The 21,415-nt window shown below is 38.5% G+C and overlaps 1 protein-coding gene across 8 annotated transcripts in view; it reads right to left on the bottom strand.

The window, feature by feature from the left end:
* The window catches only part of EDA (ectodysplasin A), a gene marked incomplete at both ends in the record, with an annotated part of 366,474 nt that extends 347,665 nt beyond the window's left edge, over positions 1 to 18,809 (bottom strand). For all 8 annotated transcript variants that reach the window (XM_082864827.1, XM_082864831.1, XM_082864828.1 and 5 more), the window contains one exon: positions 18,414 to 18,809. In XM_082864827.1, coding sequence (XP_082720953.1) covers positions 18,414 to 18,809 — 396 coding nt within the window. The remainder of the gene's footprint in view (positions 1 to 18,413) is intronic.
* Between the last annotated feature and the right edge of the window lie 2,606 nt (positions 18,810 to 21,415).

Genomic DNA, 21,415 nt, shown 5'->3' with positions numbered 1-21,415 from the left:
AGCACGAGAAAAAGGGCACATTACCTTCAAAGAGGCAAATATAAAATTTTCAGCTGATTTCCCAAAAGAAATAATAGCAGCCAGTAAGAAATGACAGGGTATCTTCAAAATTTTGAAAGAAAAATAACTGCTAACCTAGAATTCTATACCCAGTAAAAATGTCATTCAAAAATGAAGGTGAAATAAAGACATACTTTCAGACAAACAAACAAAATCAACAGCAGAAACACATAAAAAAGAATGTTAAAGGGTGTTATTAGGCAGAAGGAAATTATCCCAGACAGAAGCTTGGGAAGAAAAGAAGGAATGAAGAGTAAGGAAAAGGGTAGACATAGGGGGAATCTAAATGAATATTGACTATAAAACAATAACAACAATGTTATGTGCAGTTTAAATTATATAGATAATTAAATTACAAAACATCAATAGCATATAGCTAGCAGGGAGTAAATAAGGCCTTTTCACTGTATAGGAAGAGGTCAAACAACTAATTTATATCAGAGTATAAGTCAAGAATGCATGTTGTGCGGCTCCCCTGGTGGCGCAGTGGTTGAGAGTCCACCTGCTGATGCAGGGCACACAGGTTGGTGCCCTGGTCCAGGAGGATCCCACATGCTGCGGAGCGGCTGGGCCCGTGAGCCACGGCCGCTGAGCCTGCGTGTCCAGGGCCTGTGCTCCACAACGGGAGAGGCCACAGCAGTGAGAGGCTCGCGTACCACAAAAAAAAAAAAAAAAAAAAAAAAAAAAAGAATGCATGCTGTAATCTTTACTAAGCCAATAGTAAAAGAATGTATATCTACAAAGTTAACAAAAGATTTTAAAAAGTGAGTAAAAAAATCCAAAAGAATGCAATAAGGAGAGAAAAGGTTCATAGAACAGGCAGGATAAATAGAATGCAAACAGTGTGTGGCATATTTAAAGACAATATATAATTAATTCCACTAAATGAAAATTGATTAAATGTGCCAGTTAAAAGAGACAGACTGAATTAAAAAAGGAAATTATGTCTGTTTACAAGAGATGCATTTAAAATATACATAAAGGTTAAATATTTTAAAGATGGAAGATATATCATGTAAATGGTACCCAAAAGAAAGAAGCAATATTAATATCAAACAACATAGACTTTAAGGTAATATGCATTACTAGAGATAAACAGGGACATTTCATAATAATAAAAGGTTCAATTCAACAGGAAGATATAACAGTACTAAATTTGTATGCACCTAATAACATGATCTCTAAATATATGAATCAAAAATTACCAGAACTAAAAGAAGACATGGATAAATACATAATTATCATGAGAAATTTTTATTTCATGTATTTGGTTTAATGGATTAAAATAGAAAAGCATCAGGAAAACATATCAGCTGAACCTGATTAAATTTTTTTAAATCTCAGAAAATTCTCTTCCATCTACTCTTATGAGTTTTCTCAACTTTTATATCATGAGAGATTTTTAACACAAATATCTCAGCAACTGATAGAACAGGTAGACAAATGCTTGATACATTTTGATACATGTTTGACACTACAGGACATATATTCTTTCAACTACACACAGAGCATTTATAAAAATTGACGATATACTGGGCCATGAAGTTCCCATGAATAGCAAATACTTTAAATCATACAGAGGTGTCCTCTAACCACAGTGGAATTAAGCTGAAAATCAATAACAAAAAGATTTCCATGTTTGGAAATCAATAAATAAACTTAAAAAGACTAAAGAAGAAACCACAATAGAAATCAGAAAATATTTTTGGTACTGAATAATGAAAATACAATATATCAAAACTTATATGACAAGCTAAAACTGTGCTTAGAGAAAAATTTATATTCTAAAATGCATATATTAGAAAAGAAGAATGATGAAGGCATCTTCTCAAGAAATTAGAGTTTTTTAAACCAGCAAATTAAAGCCAAAGAAAGTAGAAATAAGAAAATTTAAAAGATAATAGCAGAAATTAATGAAATAGAAATCAAACAATCCATGGTGTGAATCAACTAATAAAACAATAAATTCCTGGAAGACTAACCAAGAAAAAAGAGAGCATACACTAATAATCAATATCAGGAATGAAAAGGGGAAAACACTACAGATCATACAGATTAGAGGTTAATGGATTAAACACACTATAGTACACAAACTACCAATACACATATCAACTTGCATGGATCTCAAGGGCATTATACTGAGTGAAAAAAAGCCAACCTCAAAATGTTAACATACTGTATGATTCCATTTATATAATATTCTCAAATGACAAAATTATAGCGATGGAGAAGAGATTAGTTGTCAGGGGTTAGAAATAATAGGGAGTGGGAGATGTGAATAGAAGGGACAGCACAAGGGATATCTCTGCAGTGCTGAAACAGTTCTGTATTTGGCAATGATGGCTACAAAAATCTATATGTGATAAAATGATAGAACTATACACATACTTCATATCTACATAAATTTCCTGGTTTTTATATTGTACTATAGTTACATTAGATTTAACCAAAGGGGGAAACTGGCTAAAGGATCCACATGATCTCTTTGTAACACCACTGTAAGAGTCCTCTGAATCTATAATTAGTTTAAAACGCAGTTTTTATAACAGGTAATGATAACCACAATGAGAAAAGACTTCACACCTATTAGGATAGTTATTTTCAGAAATATATAAAACAAGTGTTGGTGAGGATGTGGAGAAATTGGAACACATGTTGGTAGGGTATGGGATAAACTGTGCATTGCTTGTGGGAATATAAAATAGTGCAGCCACTGTGGAAAACAATTTGACAGCTCTTCAAAAAAATTAAACAGAATTACCATATGATCCACCAATTTCACACAAAAGAACTAAAAGCAGGGACACATATACTTGAACACCAATATTCATAGCAATATTATTCACAAATGCCAAAAGACACAAACAACCAAAATGTCCATCAACAAATGAACAGATAAACAAAATATGGTGTACACACACACACACACACACACACACACACACACACACACACATATACACACAGTGGAATATTATTCAGCCATTGAAAAGGAATAAAATTCTGATACATACTACAACATTGATGAAATAACACAGACACAAAAGAAGAAATATTGTATGATTCCACTTATATGAGGTATCTAAGATGGGCAAAGTCAAAGAGACAAAGTAGAATAGAGGCTACCAGTGGCCACAGGTAGGGGGAAATAGGGATTTACTGTTTAATGGGTATGGATTTTCTGTTTGGGAGGATTGAAAGAGTTCTGAAAATAGAGAGTGATGATGGGTACACAACATTATGAAAGTACTCTATACCATTGAACTGTATAGTTAAAAATGGTTATAATGGTAAGTTTCATGTTATGTATATTTTACCATAATTAAACAAAAGATAAGCAAGGATATCATGAAACTCTTTATGTGAATAAATTTAAAATTTTTGCTAAATAAATTTCTAGAACACAAAACTTACCAAAACTGAATAAAATCAGAAAATCTGAAAATCTTATGTCTATTAAGATAGCAAATCTAGAGTTTAAAATCTCCCCTTCCTCCACCCAAAAAATTCCAGGCCCAGATGCTTCAGTACATTTGAGGAAGAAATATTACTAATATTACATAAACTCGTACAGACAAAACATAAAAAACACTTTCAACTAATTTTACAAGAACATTTTGACCTTGTCCAAACCTGATGAGGAAGGACAATTACATGTTAATCTCAATCATGTATATAGATGCAAAGATCCTAAATGAAGTTTTAGCAAACCAACTCAGCAATATATAAAATAAATAATACATTACATTTAGGACAACTGAAGAAAAGCTGGGAAAAAGAAAAACAAGCAAACTTGAATACTGAGGCAATCTTAAGCATCTCTTTATGTTGATGATATAGTTTTATAAGGAAAATAAATATTCAGATGATCAGAAATATATACAACTAAATGAAATCAAGAAAAAGAAATAACTATGCATTTCAAACAGAATTATGATATTATATATCAATGCTTAGAATGGACCTAAGGTAAGTGCTGAATGTAGCGAAAAATAGGGCATAATGTAGACTGTCACCCACTGTAAATGTCTGCAAATGGATATTCTTTAAACAAACAGGATTATTACAGGTGACTCTATATGAATGTCAAAGCCTTAATTTCTAGGCTTTGCATTTTGTATATGAGAAGAAATATGACAACCTGAGTTAATTATAAAATAAACTGAAAGTCCTAAATAAATTAAACATCAAGACTAAGTATGGTTTATCCCACAAGTGCAAACTTGGTTTAACACCACATTAAAAGAATAAAGGGAAAAAATCATATAATTATCTCAATAGATGCAGGAAAACCATCTGATATAATGCTATATCCATTCATGATTAAAACAAAACTCTCAGTAAACCAGGACTAAAAAAGAACTTTTAAATTGATAAAGAACTACAAAAAACTTAAACAAAAAACTACAGCAAACATTATACCTAAAGGTGAAATGTTAAACACTTTTACCTCTTAGATTGGGAATGGGACAAAGATGCCTGCTATTACTATTTCTATTCAACACAGTTCTGAAGGTTCAAGACAGTGCAATAAGGTAAGAAAAACATGTTTAAGTATACATATTGGAAAGGAAAAAATAAAAAAAACTTGTCATTTTTCACAAACAGTGTGATAGTGTATGTAGAAAATCCACAAGACCTACAGATAATTTATTGGGATTAATAAATGAGTTCAGGGCTTCCCTGGTGGCGCAGTGGTTGAGAGTCTGCCTGCCGATGCAGGGGACACGGGCTCGTGCCCCGGTCCAGGAAGATCCCACATGCCACAGAGCGGCTGGGCCCATGAGCCATGGCCACTGAACCTGCGCGTCCGGAGCCTGTGCTCCGCAACGGGAGAGACCACAACAGTGAGAGGCCCGCGTACCGCAAAAAAAAAAAAAAAAAAAAAGAGTTCAGCACAATGCTGCATACAAAGTCAATATATAAACTATATTTGTAAGCATCAGCCAGAAGCAATTTAAAAATGAGATTTCAAAATGATATGGTCCCAGGTTGGTTTTCCTGTGGAGCAGACTGGGAGACATAGATTATCAAGCATGACTTTTATTAGGAAGTGCTTTTGGGATCAACATATGTGTAAGAGGAAAAAAGCAATCCCAAAAAGACCCTAGCCAAATTCATAGGTAGCTCTGGAGCTGGTATGGCCCTTCAAAAGTTTCTGGATTTGGGGAGGAAGGGGCAAGCCTTTATACCTGCTCATTAATCAGGCACTGACTGGATGCGGGATGCCCTGGAAGGAAGCATCTCCTTGGGTGAGACAATTTTCTTCCACCAAGACATGGATTGAGGAAATGGACCACAGCATCAACTGCAGATAACATTTTAAATGGCTTCAAAAATATCAAATACCTTGGAATAAATCTAATGAAAGGTGTACAAGAGTTCTACATATAAAACTATAAAATATTACCAAGAAAAATTAAAGACCTAAATGAATGGAGATATATACCATATTCACAGACTGGAAGAATCAATATTATAAAGATATAAGTTCTCCCTAAACTGATTTTTAGATTCAATCCAATCAAAACAAAATTCCAGGAGGGTTTTTTCCCTTAATTTTATTTTACTCTGGTTAGAACACTTAACAGGCGACCTACCCTCTTAACAAAATTTTAAGTGTACAATACATTATTGTTGACTATATATGTGTTCTACAGCAGATCTCTAGAACTTAAATTGCTTAAGTGAAATTTAATGCCTGTTGATTAGTAACTCCACATTTTCTCTCCCCACCCCCAGCCCTAGGAAACCACCATTCCACTCTTTGATTCTATAAACTTGACTACTTTAGATACCTCATATAAGTGGAATCATGCAGTATTTGCCTTTCTGTTTCTGGCTTATTTCACTTAGCATAACATCCTCAAGGTTCATCCATGTTGTCACATGTGGCAGAATTTCCTTCATTTTTAATGCTGAATAGTATTCTATTGTATGTATATACCACATTTTCTATATCCATTTATGTATCAGTGGACATTTCTATTGTTTCCACATCTTAGCTATTGTGAATAATGCTGTAATGTACATGGAAGTGCAAATATCATTTTGAGATCCTGATTTCAAAGCTTTTGAATAAGCATCCAGAATTAATATTTCTGAATTGCATGGTAGTTCTGTTTTTAATTTTTTGAGGAACATCCATACTGTTTTACACAGTGGCTGCACCACTTTACATGCCCCCCAATAGTATACAAGGGTAACAATTTTTCCATATGCTTACCAACAATGTCTTTTGTTTTTGTTTTTGTTTTTTGATCATTGTTATCCTGACAGGTGTAAGGTAATATCTCAGTGTGGTTCTGATATGCATTTTCCTGATGATAAGTGATGCTGAGCATTTTTTCATATATGTGTTGAACATTTATATGTCTTCTTTGGAGAAATAATCTATTCAAGTCTTTATCCTATCTTTCAATCAAGTTATTGAGACTTGTTTTTTGCTATTGAGTTGTAGGAGTTCCTTATATATTTCGGAGATTAACCCCTTCTCAGATATATGGTTTGCAAATATTTTCTCCCATTCTATAGGTTGCCTTTTCCCTCTGTGGATTGTTTCCTTTGCTGTACATAAGCTTTGTAGCTTGATGTAGTCCCACTTGTTTATGTATGGTTTTGTCACCTGTGCTTTCGGTGTTATACCCATGAAATCATTGCCAAGATCAATCTTATGAAGCTTTCCCTGATGTTTTCTTCTAGAAGTCTTACAGCTTCAGGTCTTATGTTTAAGTTTTTAATTCAGTTTGAGTTGATTTTTGTGAATAAGGTTCCAATTTCATTCTTTTGCATGTGAATTTCCAACACTATTTGTTGAAGAGACTATTCCCCACTGTATTCTTGGCACTCTTTTCAAAGATCAGCTGACTGTATATGTATGGATTTACTTCTAGGCTCCCTGTTCTGTTCAATTGGTCTATATGCCTGTCTTTATGCCAGCATCATACTGTTTTGATTATCATAGCTTTGTAATATAGTTTGATATCAGGAGTGGGATGCCTCCTGCTTTGTTGCTCTTTCTCAAGATTGCTTCAGATATTTGGGGTCTTTTGTGGTTCCATACAAATTTTAGAATTGTTTGTTCTATTTCTTTGAAAAATGCCATTGGAACTTTGATAGGGATTTCACTGAATATGTACATTGCTTTGGGTAGTATGGACATTTGAACTATATTAATTCTTCCAATTCATGAACATGGAATGTCTTTCCATTTGTTTGTATCTTCTTTAATTTCTTTCATCGTTTTGTAGTTTTCAATATATGTCTTTTGCCTCCTTAGTTAAGTTTATTCCTACATATGATATTCTTCTTCATGCTATTATAAATGGGATTGTTTTCCTAATTCCTTTTCAGATAGTTTATTGTTAGTATATAGAAATGCAAATGACTTTTGTACATTGATTTTGTATCCTGCAACCTTACTGAATTTGTTTATCAGTCCGTGTCATCTGCAAACAGGGACAATTTAACTTCTTCCTTTCTGATTTGGATGCCTTTTACTTTTTCTTGCTTAATTGCTCAAGCAACAACTTCTACTATATCTGTTCTATATCGGTGAATAGAACATATGAGAGTGGCATCCTTGCCTTGTTCCTCATCTTAGAAAAAGAGCTTTCAGTTTTTCACCATTGAGTATGATGTTACCTGTGGGCTTTTCCTATATAGCCTTTATTATGTTGAGGTACTTTCTTATTATTTCTGGTTTGTTGAGAGTTTTTATCATGAAAGAGTGTTGAATTTTGTCAAATGCTTTTTCTGCATCTATTCAGTTAATGTAGTTTATCACATCAATTGACTTTCATATGTCGAACCATCCTTACATCCAGGAATAAATCCCATTTGGTCATAGAATATGATCCTTTTAATATGCTGTTGTATTCAGTTTGTTAGTATTTTGTTGAGGATTTCTACAGCTATATTCATCAGGGATATTGGCCTGGATATTGGTAGCTTTCTTTTCTTTTGGTGTGTTTGTCTTACTTTGGTATCAGGGTAATGCAGATCTCATAAAGGGAGTTTGTAAGTGCTCCTCCTCTTCAATTTTTTTGGAGGAGTTTGAGAAATGTTGGTGCTATTTCTTCTTTATATGTTTGGTAGAATTCACCAGTGGAGCCATCTGGTCCTGTGATTTCTTTGTTGGGAGGTTTTTGATTACTAATTCAATCTCCATACTAGTTATAGGTGTGTTCAGACTTTCTAATTCTTCCTGATTTAGTCTTGGTATGTTGTATGTTTCTAGAAATTTGTTGACATATAATTAATTGTTCACAGTAGTCTCTTATGATCCTTATATCTTTGCCATCAGTCTTAATGTCTTTTCTTTCATTACTGATTTTGAGTCCTCTTTTTTTGTATTTAATCTAGCTAAGGGTTTATCAGTTTTGTTTATCTTCTCAAAAATCCAATTCTTAGTTTTGTTGATTTTTCTATCTTCTATTTTGTTTATTTCTGCTCTAGTCTTTGTCATTTCCTTCCTTCTTCTAACTTTGGACATTGTTCTTCTTTTCCTAGCTCCTTGAAGTATAAAGTTAGGTTGTTTATATGAGATTGTTCTTCTTTTTAAACGTAGACATTTATTGCTATTAACTTCCCTCTTGGTACTGCTTTTGCTACATCCCATAAGTTTTAGTATATTGTATTTTTGTTTTTGTTTGTCTCAAGGTATTTTCTAATTTCCTTTTTGATTTCTTCTTTGACCCAATGGTTGTTAAAGAGTGTAGTGTTTAATTTCCACATATTTGTGAATTTTCCAGTTTTCCTTTGGCTGTTGATTTCTAGTTTCATTCCACTGTGTTCAGAAAAGATACCTGGTGTGATTTTAATCTTTCTAAATTTGTGAAGAGCTGTTTTGTGATCTAACATGTTATCTTTTCTGGAGAAAGATATGTATGCTTGCAAAGGATGTGCATTGTGCTGCTGTTGGATGGAATGTTCTGTATATTTTTGTTAGGTCCATTCACTCTATACTGTTGTTGAAGTACTCTGTTTCTTTATTGTTCCTCTGTGTAGATGGTCTATCCATTACTGAAAGTGGGGTATTGAAGTCTCCCATATAATTGTATTACTGTCTATTTCTCCCTTTGATTCTGTCAACGTTTGTTTTATATATTTAGGTTCTTTGATATTGGTGCATATATATTTATAATTGTTATATCTTCCTGTTGGATTGACCCTTTTATGATTATATAATGTCCTTTGTCTCATCTGAGTTTTTGACTTAAAGTCTATTTTGTCTGATATAAGTATAGCCACCCCTGCTCTCTTTTGGTTACCATTTGCATAGACTATCTTTTTCCATTCTTTCACTTTCAGCCTATCTGTGTCCTTAAATCTAAAGTGAGTTTCTTGTAGAAAGTATATAGTTGGGTCTTGCTTTTATCTTTTTAGCCACTCTATGTCTTTGACTGAGGGAGATTTATCTATTTACATTTAAAGTAATTATTGATAGGGAAGGATTTACTATTGCCATTTTGTTGTTTCCTGTTAGTCTTGAGAGTCTTTTGATTGTATTTCCTCTCTTGCTGTCTTTCTTTGTGTTTTGTTGATTTTTTTGTATTGATAAGCTTTGATTCTTTTCTTTTTCTTTTTTGTAACTTCTATAGGTATTTTTTGTGGTTACCTTGGGATTTAAAATATCTTGCAACAGTCTATTTTAATCTGGTAAGAACTCAAGTTAAATTGTATACAAAAACTCTATATTCTAGCTTCTTCCCCATACACACTGTTATTTTTTCCCACATTTTACATCTATTTATATTGTGTCTTTTAACATATTTTTATTGTTACTTTTAATACTTCTGTCATTTAACTTTTATGCTAGAAATAAAAGTGACTTATCCACTACCATTACAGTAATATAGTATTCTGTATGTGTCTATATATTTATCTTTACCAACAAGTTTCATACTTTCTTATACTATCATGTAGCTGTTTAATATCCTTTCATCTCAAGTTGATATACTCCCTTTAGCATTTCATGTAAGGCAGGTCTAGTGGTGATGAACTTCCTCAACTTTTATTTGTCTGGGAATATCTTTATCTGTCCTTACTTTTGACAGGTATAGTATTCTTGGTTGGCAGGGTTTTTTTTTTTTCCCATCAGCACTTTGATATATCACCCCACTCCCTTCTGGCCTGCAAGGTTTCTACTGAAAAATTTGCTGATAGTCTTTTGGGGGTTCTATATGTATATGAAAAGTTGTATATGAAAAGTTCCTTTTCTCTGGCTAGTTTCAGATTTTCTCTTTGTCTTTAACTTTTGACAATTTAATTATAATATGTCTTAGTGTGGACTTGTCTGGGTTTATTTATTTAGCAGTGTCCTTTAGGCTTCTTGAATCTGGTTGTCAATTTCCTTCTCAAGATTTGGATTGTTTCCAGCCATTAATTTTTTTGAATAAGCTTTCTAGTTTTCCCTCTCTTCTCCTTTTGAGATTCCCCTACTGCCCCTATTGGTCCACTTGATGGTGTCCCTTAAGCTTTTTCACTCTTTTTCATTCTTTTTTCTTTTTGTTCCTCTGACTGAATTATTTCCAGTGACATTAGTTCACTGATACTTTGTCTTGCTTTATCTAGTCTGCTGTTGTATCCCTCTCATGAGTTTTTCAGTTCGATTAGTGCTCTTTAGCTCCATGATTTCTGTTTGGCAGTTTTCAAATATTTTCTATATCTTTGTTGAAATTCTCACTTTGTTCATGCATTGTTCTATTGATCTTGGTGAGCATCTTTATAACACTTACTTTGAATTCTCTGTCAGATAAATCTCATAACTGTTTCATTAGGGTCAGTTTCTGGAGACTTAATGTGTTCCTTTATTTGGAACTTCTTTGCTGATTTTTCATCTTCCTTTACTCTCTATGTTGGTGTCTGCATATTACACAAAGCAAGTACCTCTCCCAGTCTTCATGGACTGACTAGCCTTGCACTGGAGAAGATCTCCACCAGTTAGCCTAGTCAGAGATTCTGAGGGCCTCTAACAACTCTTTCCCTCCCCAGGGAGAAGCAAGAAGCTTTGGTTTCTTTCTACTCAATCTGTGCTGAAGGGGGGGAGCTATGGCATTTACCAGTCCAAAATGCCATTTCCATTCTCTTCCACATGGCTGGACTGTGCTGGATGCATCAGAGCTCCAAGCCTGGCAAGACAGACGCCAGTTCTTTGGGCAGTCCCAGAGAAATTTTGGCACTGAATGCACAGATCTACTCTTCCATCTCCAGGAATAAGCTGAAAGCTGGAATGTTTCATCCACTCACTCTATACTGAGCAGAGGGGAGGATATATGGTATCTACCAGCCCCAACCATTGTCTTGTTCTCCCCCAGGAGGCTAGAATGTGCTGGATCACTTAAAGCTCCTAGACTGGCAAGTCAGATGCCAGTTCTCTGGGCAGCCCTGGAGAAGTTGGAGCACTAGATGCTCAGATAAACTCTTTCCTTCCCCAGCGGAATGTTGAGAGCTAGGATTTTTTGTCTTCTTGCTCTGTGCTCAGCAGGAGGAAAGATCTATGGTGTCTACAAGCCCAAGCCACCAACTCTGTTCTCCCCTAGGGAGATCCATCAGATTTCTAAGACTGGCAGGACAGAAACCATTCCTCAGAAAACTTGGGGTGCTAGATGTGTGAATCAATCCCTTCCCTCCCTAGGAGAAGCTGGAAGGTAGGGGCTCTCTTCCTTATCATATGGTGCTGTGGTGGTGGCAGGGACTCTGGTGAGAGGCTGTCTCAAATCTCCCTACTGGCTTCAGTGTGTCTGGTTTCATGTTTTCCCTGGGTACAGGAGCCTTTCAGTTAGTTCCTGGATTTCTCACAAAGGGAATTTGTCCATGAATTGTTGCTGAATTGGTGTGTTTGTGGGGGAAAGGATGGTCCAGGACTTCTTAATCCACCATCTTGCTGATGTTATTCTCTTAAGAATTACATTTTTTTTTTTTGGTCAGATGTGACTAGCTGATTCTGAAACAGATACAGAAAGGCAAAGGGTCAAGAACATCCAAGATACTTTTAAAGAAGAGGAACAAGGTAGAAGGATATCAAGAGCTTATTATAAAGTCCAATAATTAAGACTATGGTATTTGTGCAATGACAAATAAACTCATAGGGGTCTTCCCTGGTGGCACAGTGGTTAAGAATCCACCTGCCAATGCAGGGGACATGGGTTTGATCCCTGGTCTGAGAAGATCCCACATACTGCGGAGCAACTAAGCCCATGTGCCACAACTACTAAGCCTTCACTCTAGAGCTCGCGAGCCACAACTACTGAGCCCGCATTCCACAACTACTAAAGCCTGTGTGCCTAGAGCCTGTGCTCCGCAACAAGAGAAGCCACCACAATGAGAAGCACACTCGCCGCAACTACAGAAAGCCCACGTGCAGCAACAAAGCCCCAAACGCAGCCAAAAATAAATAAATAAATTTATTTTTAAAATAGACTAATAGAACAGAACAAACAATTCAGAAACAATCTGACACATATGTAGACAATTGGTTTATGACAAAGGTGACACAATAGAGAAATGGGGAGGAAAAGACATTCCCTATAATAAATGGCACTGGGTTGAATATCTATATGGAAAAGACAAAACTTGGTCCCTGTATCTCATCATACACAAAAATCAATTTCAGGTGGACTGCAGATCTAAATGTGAATGGCAAAAGCATAAAGCTTCTAGATGATAATATGGGAGAATATCTAAATGCTCTCAAGGTAGGAAAATACTTCTTAAATGGAACACAAAAAACCCTAGCCATAAAGGAAAATACTGAAAAACTAGACACATTAAAATTTAAAACTTCTGTTCATCAATGGATACTATAAAGAGATTTGGGAAGGGTTTGCAACCAAAAAATTCAAAAGTGGCTCATAGCCAGAGTACATAAAAAATTCCTACAAATCTATAAGAAAAGAATAAACAACCCAATAAAAATGTGCAAAAGACTTGTATAGGCACTTCACAAAAGATAACCAAATAGATAATAAACATATGAAAAGAAGTACAACTGCATTAGTCTTCTGAGAAATGCCAGTTAAAATCACAATGTGATATTACTACAAACCCACCCACCAGAATGGCTATAATTTAACGAGTGATAATAACAAGTATTATCAAGGATGTAGAACAACTAGAATTCTCATACATTGCCAGTGGGAATATAAATTGGTTCAATCACTGAGAAAAGTTGTCATTATCCATAAATTTGAAAATATGCATTCCCTACGACCCAGAAATTCCAATCCTAGGTATATACCCAATAGAAATTCAAGTACACATAACCAAAAAAGACATGTATAATAATATTCATAGTACTGTTATTTATAATAACCCCAAACAACCCAAATATTCATTATCAGTAGAATGAATAAACTGTGGTATATTCAAACAAGGGAATAATATACAAAAATACAAATAAAAACTACAGCTGCATGCAACATCATGGATATCAAAAAACATAACATCGAGCAAAAAAAAAAAAAGCTCCCCCCCAAAATACATACTATTTGATTTCATTTATATCAAGTTCAAAATGGGCAAAACTAATCATGTTAGACATCAGGACAGTCATTCACTTTGGAGGAGGATGGTATAGTGATATGGTGGGGGTTTTGAGATGCTATTTCTATTTCTTGACCTGAGTTCTGGTAACATTACTGTATTCACTTTACAGTAATTCATCCAGTTGTACAATTATGATTTGTGACCTCTTCTGTATGTATGTTACACTTCAATAGAAAAGTGGGGGGAAAAGAAATGAAGAGCTAAGTGATGGGTATTTACAGACTAGTCAGATAAAACTGGTCCTCTATAAGGGTCACCCTGCAGGCAACGCAAGTGGTTTCTCTTGGTCATGTTCTTGGGGATTAAAGGGCTTCAGAAGTTCTCTAGTATAAAGAGATCTTCTTTATAACGTAATCACAGATAAACTACAAGTTATTTTTCACAAGATCTAAGAGAGAAAGAAAGATGAGACCTACATGCAAATAAAACAAAACATCAAATAATACATTACAAAAAACTCTTTGCACCATCATAGTGGTAATGTAGTTAGGGCTTTTCTCCATTTTACTATCTAATGATTCTAGAAACCAGTGAGACATTGCCAGTGGAACTATCTACTCACCTAAGCACAGTTAACAATTCACAGGCTTAGCAAGGCCTGAGGAAAACAGGCCTGTTATAAATGTCTTTGTTTTACATGAACATCTCTAAAGGCCCCAAATAATAATTCAAGCCAACAAGTGTTTAAGTACCCTAACTATAATCAGCACTGTGTACCACGTATTGTGGAAAAAGACAAAAAGGAAGGCAGATTTCCAAGGAGCTCTAATATAAAGACACAAGTTTTATTAAACACAATAACAGCAATAACTGGAGAATGATTCCAAGACAGGATATGGTGGGTGGGTTGCAGGAGTAGAATCGGTAAGAGAGAAAATGGGATAGGTATAATGCAGCCAGTTGATCAAAAGCCTTGAATGTCACACTGAAAAAATCTAGATTTAAACCTATAGAAAATGATCTTATCTGGATCCCACTCCCCTAAAAAATTCTTGGATTTAGCGATTCCCAGTCATTTTCTTGATCAACAGGCCTTAATAATTAACATCAAATCTAGATATACTAATGTCCTATTTAGTTAAACCAGAGATGTTTTGTGCAAAGTTAACGTTGACTTCTATGACATCACCTCAAATAATTAGAGACATATTCCAAATATTGCTAACAGTCCCCAATAAACCCTTATAAGTCTACACAAACATATTTTTCTAAACACTTAAACCTTAGAGTTTCAGTTACAGTATCTCTTGGGGAAATCATCTGAATGAGACACTACCTTTATTTGCCTCCCCCACAAAATAATCTTTCAAGCATTAAAAGATATCTAATACTTAATGTAGTGGCTGACTCATAGCAGGCTTTCTATTTATTGAACTAGATTGTTAAATTACACCAGTCTATTAACCTTACTCATCTCTCTCATGGTTTAGTAGACTTTGATCATCACCCTCTCTCAACCTATCTCTCCAGAGTGAAAAAACAACTAGAAAGTCCCTCCAACCTTTTGATCAATTTAATTTGTTTTCTGGGGATTTGTATCAGCTGTTAAGTTTTTCTTGATGAGCAGCCACCAGAATTACCTATATGATTGTGAATGCAAATCCACTTTTGGTCTTTTATATGGAAAAGATAAGAGTTTTGTTTCATCATTGTTTTCAACACCCTTCCTGATAATGCCCACCATATTCTCGGCTTTGAGGACCAAAATCACAACTGGGCCAACTTCTTCATAGACAGATAAACAGTGATTTTTATTTTAATCTTTTTTACTCTAACAATAATATTGTGTATTGTCTAACTCAGAGACTGATGAGATGTATTTAGCTCCTGAGATCATCTCCAATGAGTATCCAGATAAACCTACAGATACTCAGCTACTCCAGCTGAAGGAGACAGGTATGATTCCAGAAGGTCCAAAGTGACCCTTTCATTTTTTATCATGAGCAACTGTGCCCTCACTGGGAAGGCTTTTCTAATAAGTCCCTAGGAGAACTTTGCTGATCTCTCTGCTGTGCATCCTGACTGCCCTAATTTCCTTCTGTATTCTGTTTTTAAAGTTTTTAAATTGAGGGATGACATACATACATCTTCAGTGACTTCTAGATCCCTTTCTTGAATCATAACTGAGCCCATCATCTCATAAGCATGAATAGGTTTGCATGACCTTATACAATGAAGTGCCTCTGACTATTCTGCCCACTTGGTCTCATGAGATCTTCCAGCAATTTATTCTCATCAGTTTGCCTTCACTCCTTGCAGATAAACTGGTGAGAAACCTGAATGTTCTGCTCATTGAAGGGTGTATATTTTTATCTTTTTTCCTCTCCGTCTAAGAGCTGCTGTAACAGCAGCTGTTTGTGTTGAAAACTAAAATATAAAAATATGACCTACGTGGCCAAATCCCACAGGCTGTTTACTTCCTTATTTATGAATCAGATTCTGTCAGCACAACTTAGAATCTTGACTGTCAGCAATACTGCAATTAAATGTCCTTGCAAAGCCAGCAGAGGGTGCACCAGGGCACTGGAAATTTTACCCAAGATGTAACCATACTAATTTAATAGCCAATCAATGTTTCCTTTTTTTTTTCTTTTCTTGGTATACTAAAACTAACACCCTCAAGAAAACTTATGTTGAATCTGGGCTAAAATTCCTTCAAAGCATACTCTAATTCTCCTGAAAGTGAAGTTCAGGAAGAATAAGGAATACATGGTTAAATATAGTCTGGCCAAAATGTAGGTAAAGAAGAAGAAAATAATGCAGATCGGAGCCCTCTCCTTTGCAAAAATTCCATAGCTCTACCCAGCTACCAGACAAAAGGCTCCAGGAAGTAGTATATTATAGGGGAATGGGCACTGAACTCGGAGTAAAGAGACCAACTTCCATTCTAATTTTGATCAGAGTTGTATGACCTTGGACAAGTCATTTCCCCCATAGGAACTATGTGTTCTCCAAGGGGAATGATCAAATGGATTCATGGCCTCTCATAACTCTAAAAAACTCTGACTCCAATTGATGTCAGCAAATGCAAAAAGCCAGTGTGCTTGTTATTACTTCCCCAAAAGATTAAAACGGAAAAAATAAAGGACAGAAGATAAGGCGCTGTATTTAAACCTAGACAGAACTATTTGAAGCACCACGCAAAGGCAACTAAATGCCATTACAGACCCTATGAGAATCCCACACCATCACAGCAGCCCCAGAATACAGCTGTTCTACTAATCCTCAGCCTACAAACAGGGGTCTGTCCATTCTGAATGCCAAAAGGCCTTGCCACCATTTGACTAAGGAAGTTCAATTCCTTCATCTTTTCACAGAAAACCAATGTTCAGCTGCTAAGTATTTCTACTGGGCATAGTCGCGGGGCAGGGGCGAGGGTTTGTTGTTGGGAGGTGGATAGATAAAGGGAACCAGAATCCTAGTTAATTATCATTTAGCTACTGTGTTTAAAGTTTCAAGTATGAGAAGCATGTCTACTGATTCTCTTCTTTGATAAGCTGTTATATAAGTTGAAGTGTGCTAGCAAAACATTTTAAGGCTCAGGACAACCTTTCAACGCAAAATGTAGAAACTGTGTCCACCCTAATATTAAAGCATTATCATGAATGTGACACCAACTTTGGATGGGTGGTCAAAGTAGCACGAATAATGTTTACAGAGTATGACAATGACTCTGGATGTGGTAATAAATATAGAAGGCCTGGGTCACTCACCTCAAGGAACTTATTTGTACAACTTGCCCTCTTCCCCAAGAGGAACAAATTGACTGTTATTCTTTAACCACCTCAAAAGGATCCTTGGCTGCTTCTCTTAAGTTTTACGTGAGACAAAATAATGGCAAACAAGAGAATACTTAGTTTTAGGGCACTAAATTTCCTTAAATAAAGAACTAGAAAAAGTAGAAAACAAACACCAAAGCTAACAGTTTGCTAACCAGGGCACAAACACCATAAAGATTGTATTAAAAAACAAAAGAAACAAAAAACAAACCAAAACTAACAAACAAAAAACCTGGGAGACTATTCTTGAGTCATTATTCCATCAGTAGATTCCTGCTCACAAGCAAGCAGGAGTGAAGACACTTCACACCAACCCTCCCCACCCCACTTCCCAAAAAAGAGTCAGAACCGGCATGCAAAGGGTGAGTTTTATTCCAAAGATTTTTTAAATTGCTGTTTCAGAAGTTGTCTAGCAAGACGGCATATTTCTACCAGAATTCCTCAGGGGCGCTGATCCTCACTAGAACACCGAGGACAATCCGTCTCAAATTGCAGGTAAGTGTGAACAAGCCCACGATCTGGTCAGTGCACCAGCACCCCGGCGCAGAAAACACGGTTCAAAGTTGTTTCAACGGGCGTGGAGCAGTTATTACAGCTGTTTACAGCTCCAACTCCAAAAGAGAGCCTGCTAGTGCTGGCATCAGCTCTGGACACGAAAAAACAAGCACCGCGGGCGCAGAATCTCACCGGGAGCAGAAGGGCCAGGCTGCTGCCGTTAGTCAGCCAGGGGGGCAGCGCCCGCACCTTCGCGCCGCGGCCCGGCCGGGAGCGCCGCCAACTTTTCCCGAGGCAGCCGGAGCTGGGGGCGGCGGGCGCCGGCCAGAGTTCCCAAGTCCGGAGGTCCTGAGAGAGTCAGGGTGAGCTGGGCCAGGGACCGAGGACAACCTGCCCCGGGGCGACCTCTCCCCAGCTCGTCCGCCCCCTCCCCGATCCCGCCGTCGAACTCGGCTCGAGGTGGCAAAGTCCTCCCCAGGCCCCCGCCCTGCGCACATGGGGAGGGGGCCCTGCCCCTCCAGAGTGACTCACCTGGTGCCCGTCCTGGGCGTCTGGGGGGAGCGTAGCTTCTCCCCGTTCCAGCAGCTGCTGCTGCGGGGATGGCTGCCCGAAGTGGCGGGTGATGGAACCGTCGGGTTCGAGTCCACCGGGGCTGCTCAGGGTGCCCGAGGTGCCGAGGTTACCGGGACCGCCAAGGCTGGACTCGGCTCCCCGCTCCCGCCGCAACTCGGAGCGCAACTCTAGGTAGCAGCACAACGTCAGCAGGTGGAGGGCCAGCGAGAGGCCAAAAAAACCCAGGAAGAGCCGGCAGCTGTTCCCTTCGCCAGCCCGGGCAGGGGCCCCGCGACAACCGCAGCCCTGGCTCCCGCGCTCCCTCGGCGCTGCCGCGGGCTGGAGTTCCCTGCGCTCCACCTCGGGGTAGCCCATGGCCTCCGGAGACACCCACTCTCTGAGGCCCGGGAGCCGCCGCGTCTGCCTCAGCCCTTCGCGACCCCTGACAGGCGGCTACTGTCCTGCCATCGGCTGGGGACTGCAGGGACCCGTTCCTGCGCGACGGAGGCTGGGCGGGACCGAGCAGGGAGCAGCCGCAAGTGCAGCTCCACTCCGAGGGGTGGAAAAGGGAGGAGGAGGGGCGGGAGAGACGGGCGGCTCGGCCCCGCGCAGGGAATGAGGGAGGAGGCCCCGGCCGACCCCGCCCCGTGCCTCAAGCGGCTGCCGGGACGCCCAACCACCGAGCCCGCCAAGCCTTGGCGCCCCGCCCCATGCCGTTCCACCCGGGGCCTCCAGCTGCGGGGCGGGGTCTGGGGGCGTGTGGGTTCGCCTCTGCCCCGTGGCCCCACCCAGCTCTTCTCTCTCACCCCGTTCCAGTTGGTGACTGTGGCTGTCGTTCATCCCTGGACTCCGCCCCAATTTAACCCTTGAGCGCCAGTATGGGGTCGGGGGCGGGGAAGGGGGGAAGAGGAGGGAAGGAGGGGGAGGCTGAGAAGAATTGGGGAACCTGGGAAGGAAAGTAGAGCAAAGAAAAGGAGGCGGAAACTAGTATTAATAGAAATGTTTGCAATTAACTGCAGTTGTTAATAACATCATCCAGTACTTATCTGTTGCTTTCAATCTTCAAAGCGTTTAACAGACGTTAAACTAATTAAAACAGTTTTGGGTTTGAAATGAAACCATGCCTGCTGGGTTTGCAATCCAATGGCGCGCCAAAAGAAAAGGAGACCCAGTAGCCTGAGAGCCAAAGGGAGTGAGAATGAGGTGGGACTGAGACAGTCCCACTCCTGGAGTGAGTCTGGGGCCTCAATCTAAGTGACCAAGAAGTCCATCTGTGCCAGGTGGAACTGAAGTGATGCTGCCTCACGCAGGATAAAACAGTCCCCTAGGATTTCTTGGTATATTAATTAATTCAAAGTATTGATCCCTTTACATGTAGAAATTGCTGTACGAGAGAATCTACAGCCAGTGTAGTTTTCTTCTTCCACCGCAGCAGGAGTTTTGAGTGGAGAACAAGTGCCTTCAATGAGCAAATGGGGAAACTGAGGGCCAGAATAAGGTGGATTTTTACATGGGTGGTCCACAGAATGGCCAGACAGTATTGGCATCTCTATTTGCAGGCAACTGTTCTAGTCTCTCCACCCCTCTCCTCCTCTCCCTGGAGTAGTCCCTGGGGGAAGTTCAACAACTCAGCCAAATGTTCCAGATGGACACTGCTGCAACTGCAGCATCTTCAACCCTCTGAAAAGGGTTCAGAGCAAAACAACAAACAAAAAATGTGGCAAATGTCAGAACAATAGACCCTGAAATGAACGATGGAAAGGATTAGTTGAGTCGAAATTAACAAGAGTTACTAGTCCGAGATTATAGAGAGCTAAATGACCATAGCAGGGGAAATATGTATGCTTCTTGGTCACTATGCACTCCCATTCCCATGTTATGAATAATTAGCAGTTTTATTGACTTGAAAAGGGTAGGCCTAAGACCTAGGCTGGTGAAAAAGGAGAAAAATAGGGGGAAATAGAAAAGAAGAGAAACAACAAAACAAAAACAAAGCATATGGTGGGGAGGTCAGTCCAAAGATTACAGAGGTCATGAACCTTAAATATATTAGCCACAGGCAATTTTTCTTTCAGACACTTTGGGAATGGCCTCAATGCTTCAGAAACATCTTTGTGTCTCCTCATTAGCCCTTACGTATGAACTATAAAGTTTGCAAAGAATATCATCATCATGCAAATAAGAAAATAAAAAGGGGCACTTAGCTAATCTCAAATTCTGCTTATTCAGTCAAGGAATTCTAGATGCTGGCTGGAGGAACTGCCAGGCTGATTTAACTTAATTATCACAGCCCAGGATTATTAGAAAGAATGCTAGACTAGGAGTCAGTAGACCTGACCCTGCCACTGGTTTGCTGGGTCATTCTGAGAAAGTCACTGCTTTTGAGGACCTTAGTTTCTTCAACTGTAAAATGAGGAGTTTGAACTTAAACAGCTATAATATTGTGTTTTATCTGTGTTATCACTGACTATTTTGACTTGGTTGCATAAAGGGTTCAAAGAGGCTGCCTCTTCTTCCCCTAAAGTGAAAAGGGAATAAATAACAGCCACTCCTGGGAGTGGTGGTGGTGCTCAGGGGACTTACTAGTCTCAGCTTACCATGTTCTACCAGGCTTTTCACAGCTTGACTGAAGACCCTGGGTTGCACCATTGCCTTCAGAAGTCCTGCAAATTGCATTTGATCTGGGACCTCACTTTGGTTCCCAAGAGGAAGAACATATGGCTTAATATGAAGTAGAAACATTGGAATGGGGTAATCCAGTGAGGAATGTACATGGTTAGATGGTTTTTTTGTTGTTGTTGTTTTTTATAAATTTATTTATTTATTTTTGGCTGCGTTTGGGTCTTCGTTGCTGTGCACGGGCTTTCCTCCAGTTGCAGTGAGCAGGGGGCTACTCTTCGTTGCGGCGCGCAGTCCTATCGTGGTGGCTTCTAGGCACGCGGGCTCGGTAGTTGTGGCGCGGGCTCTAGAGCACAGGTTTC

Source organism: Leucopleurus acutus (genome assembly GCF_964270905.1).
Source record: "Leucopleurus acutus genome assembly, chromosome: X".
NCBI lineage: Eukaryota > Metazoa > Chordata > Mammalia > Artiodactyla > Delphinidae > Leucopleurus > Leucopleurus acutus.
The sequence above is the reverse complement of the archived record's forward strand: the minus strand, read 5'-3'. Positions and strand labels throughout refer to the sequence as shown.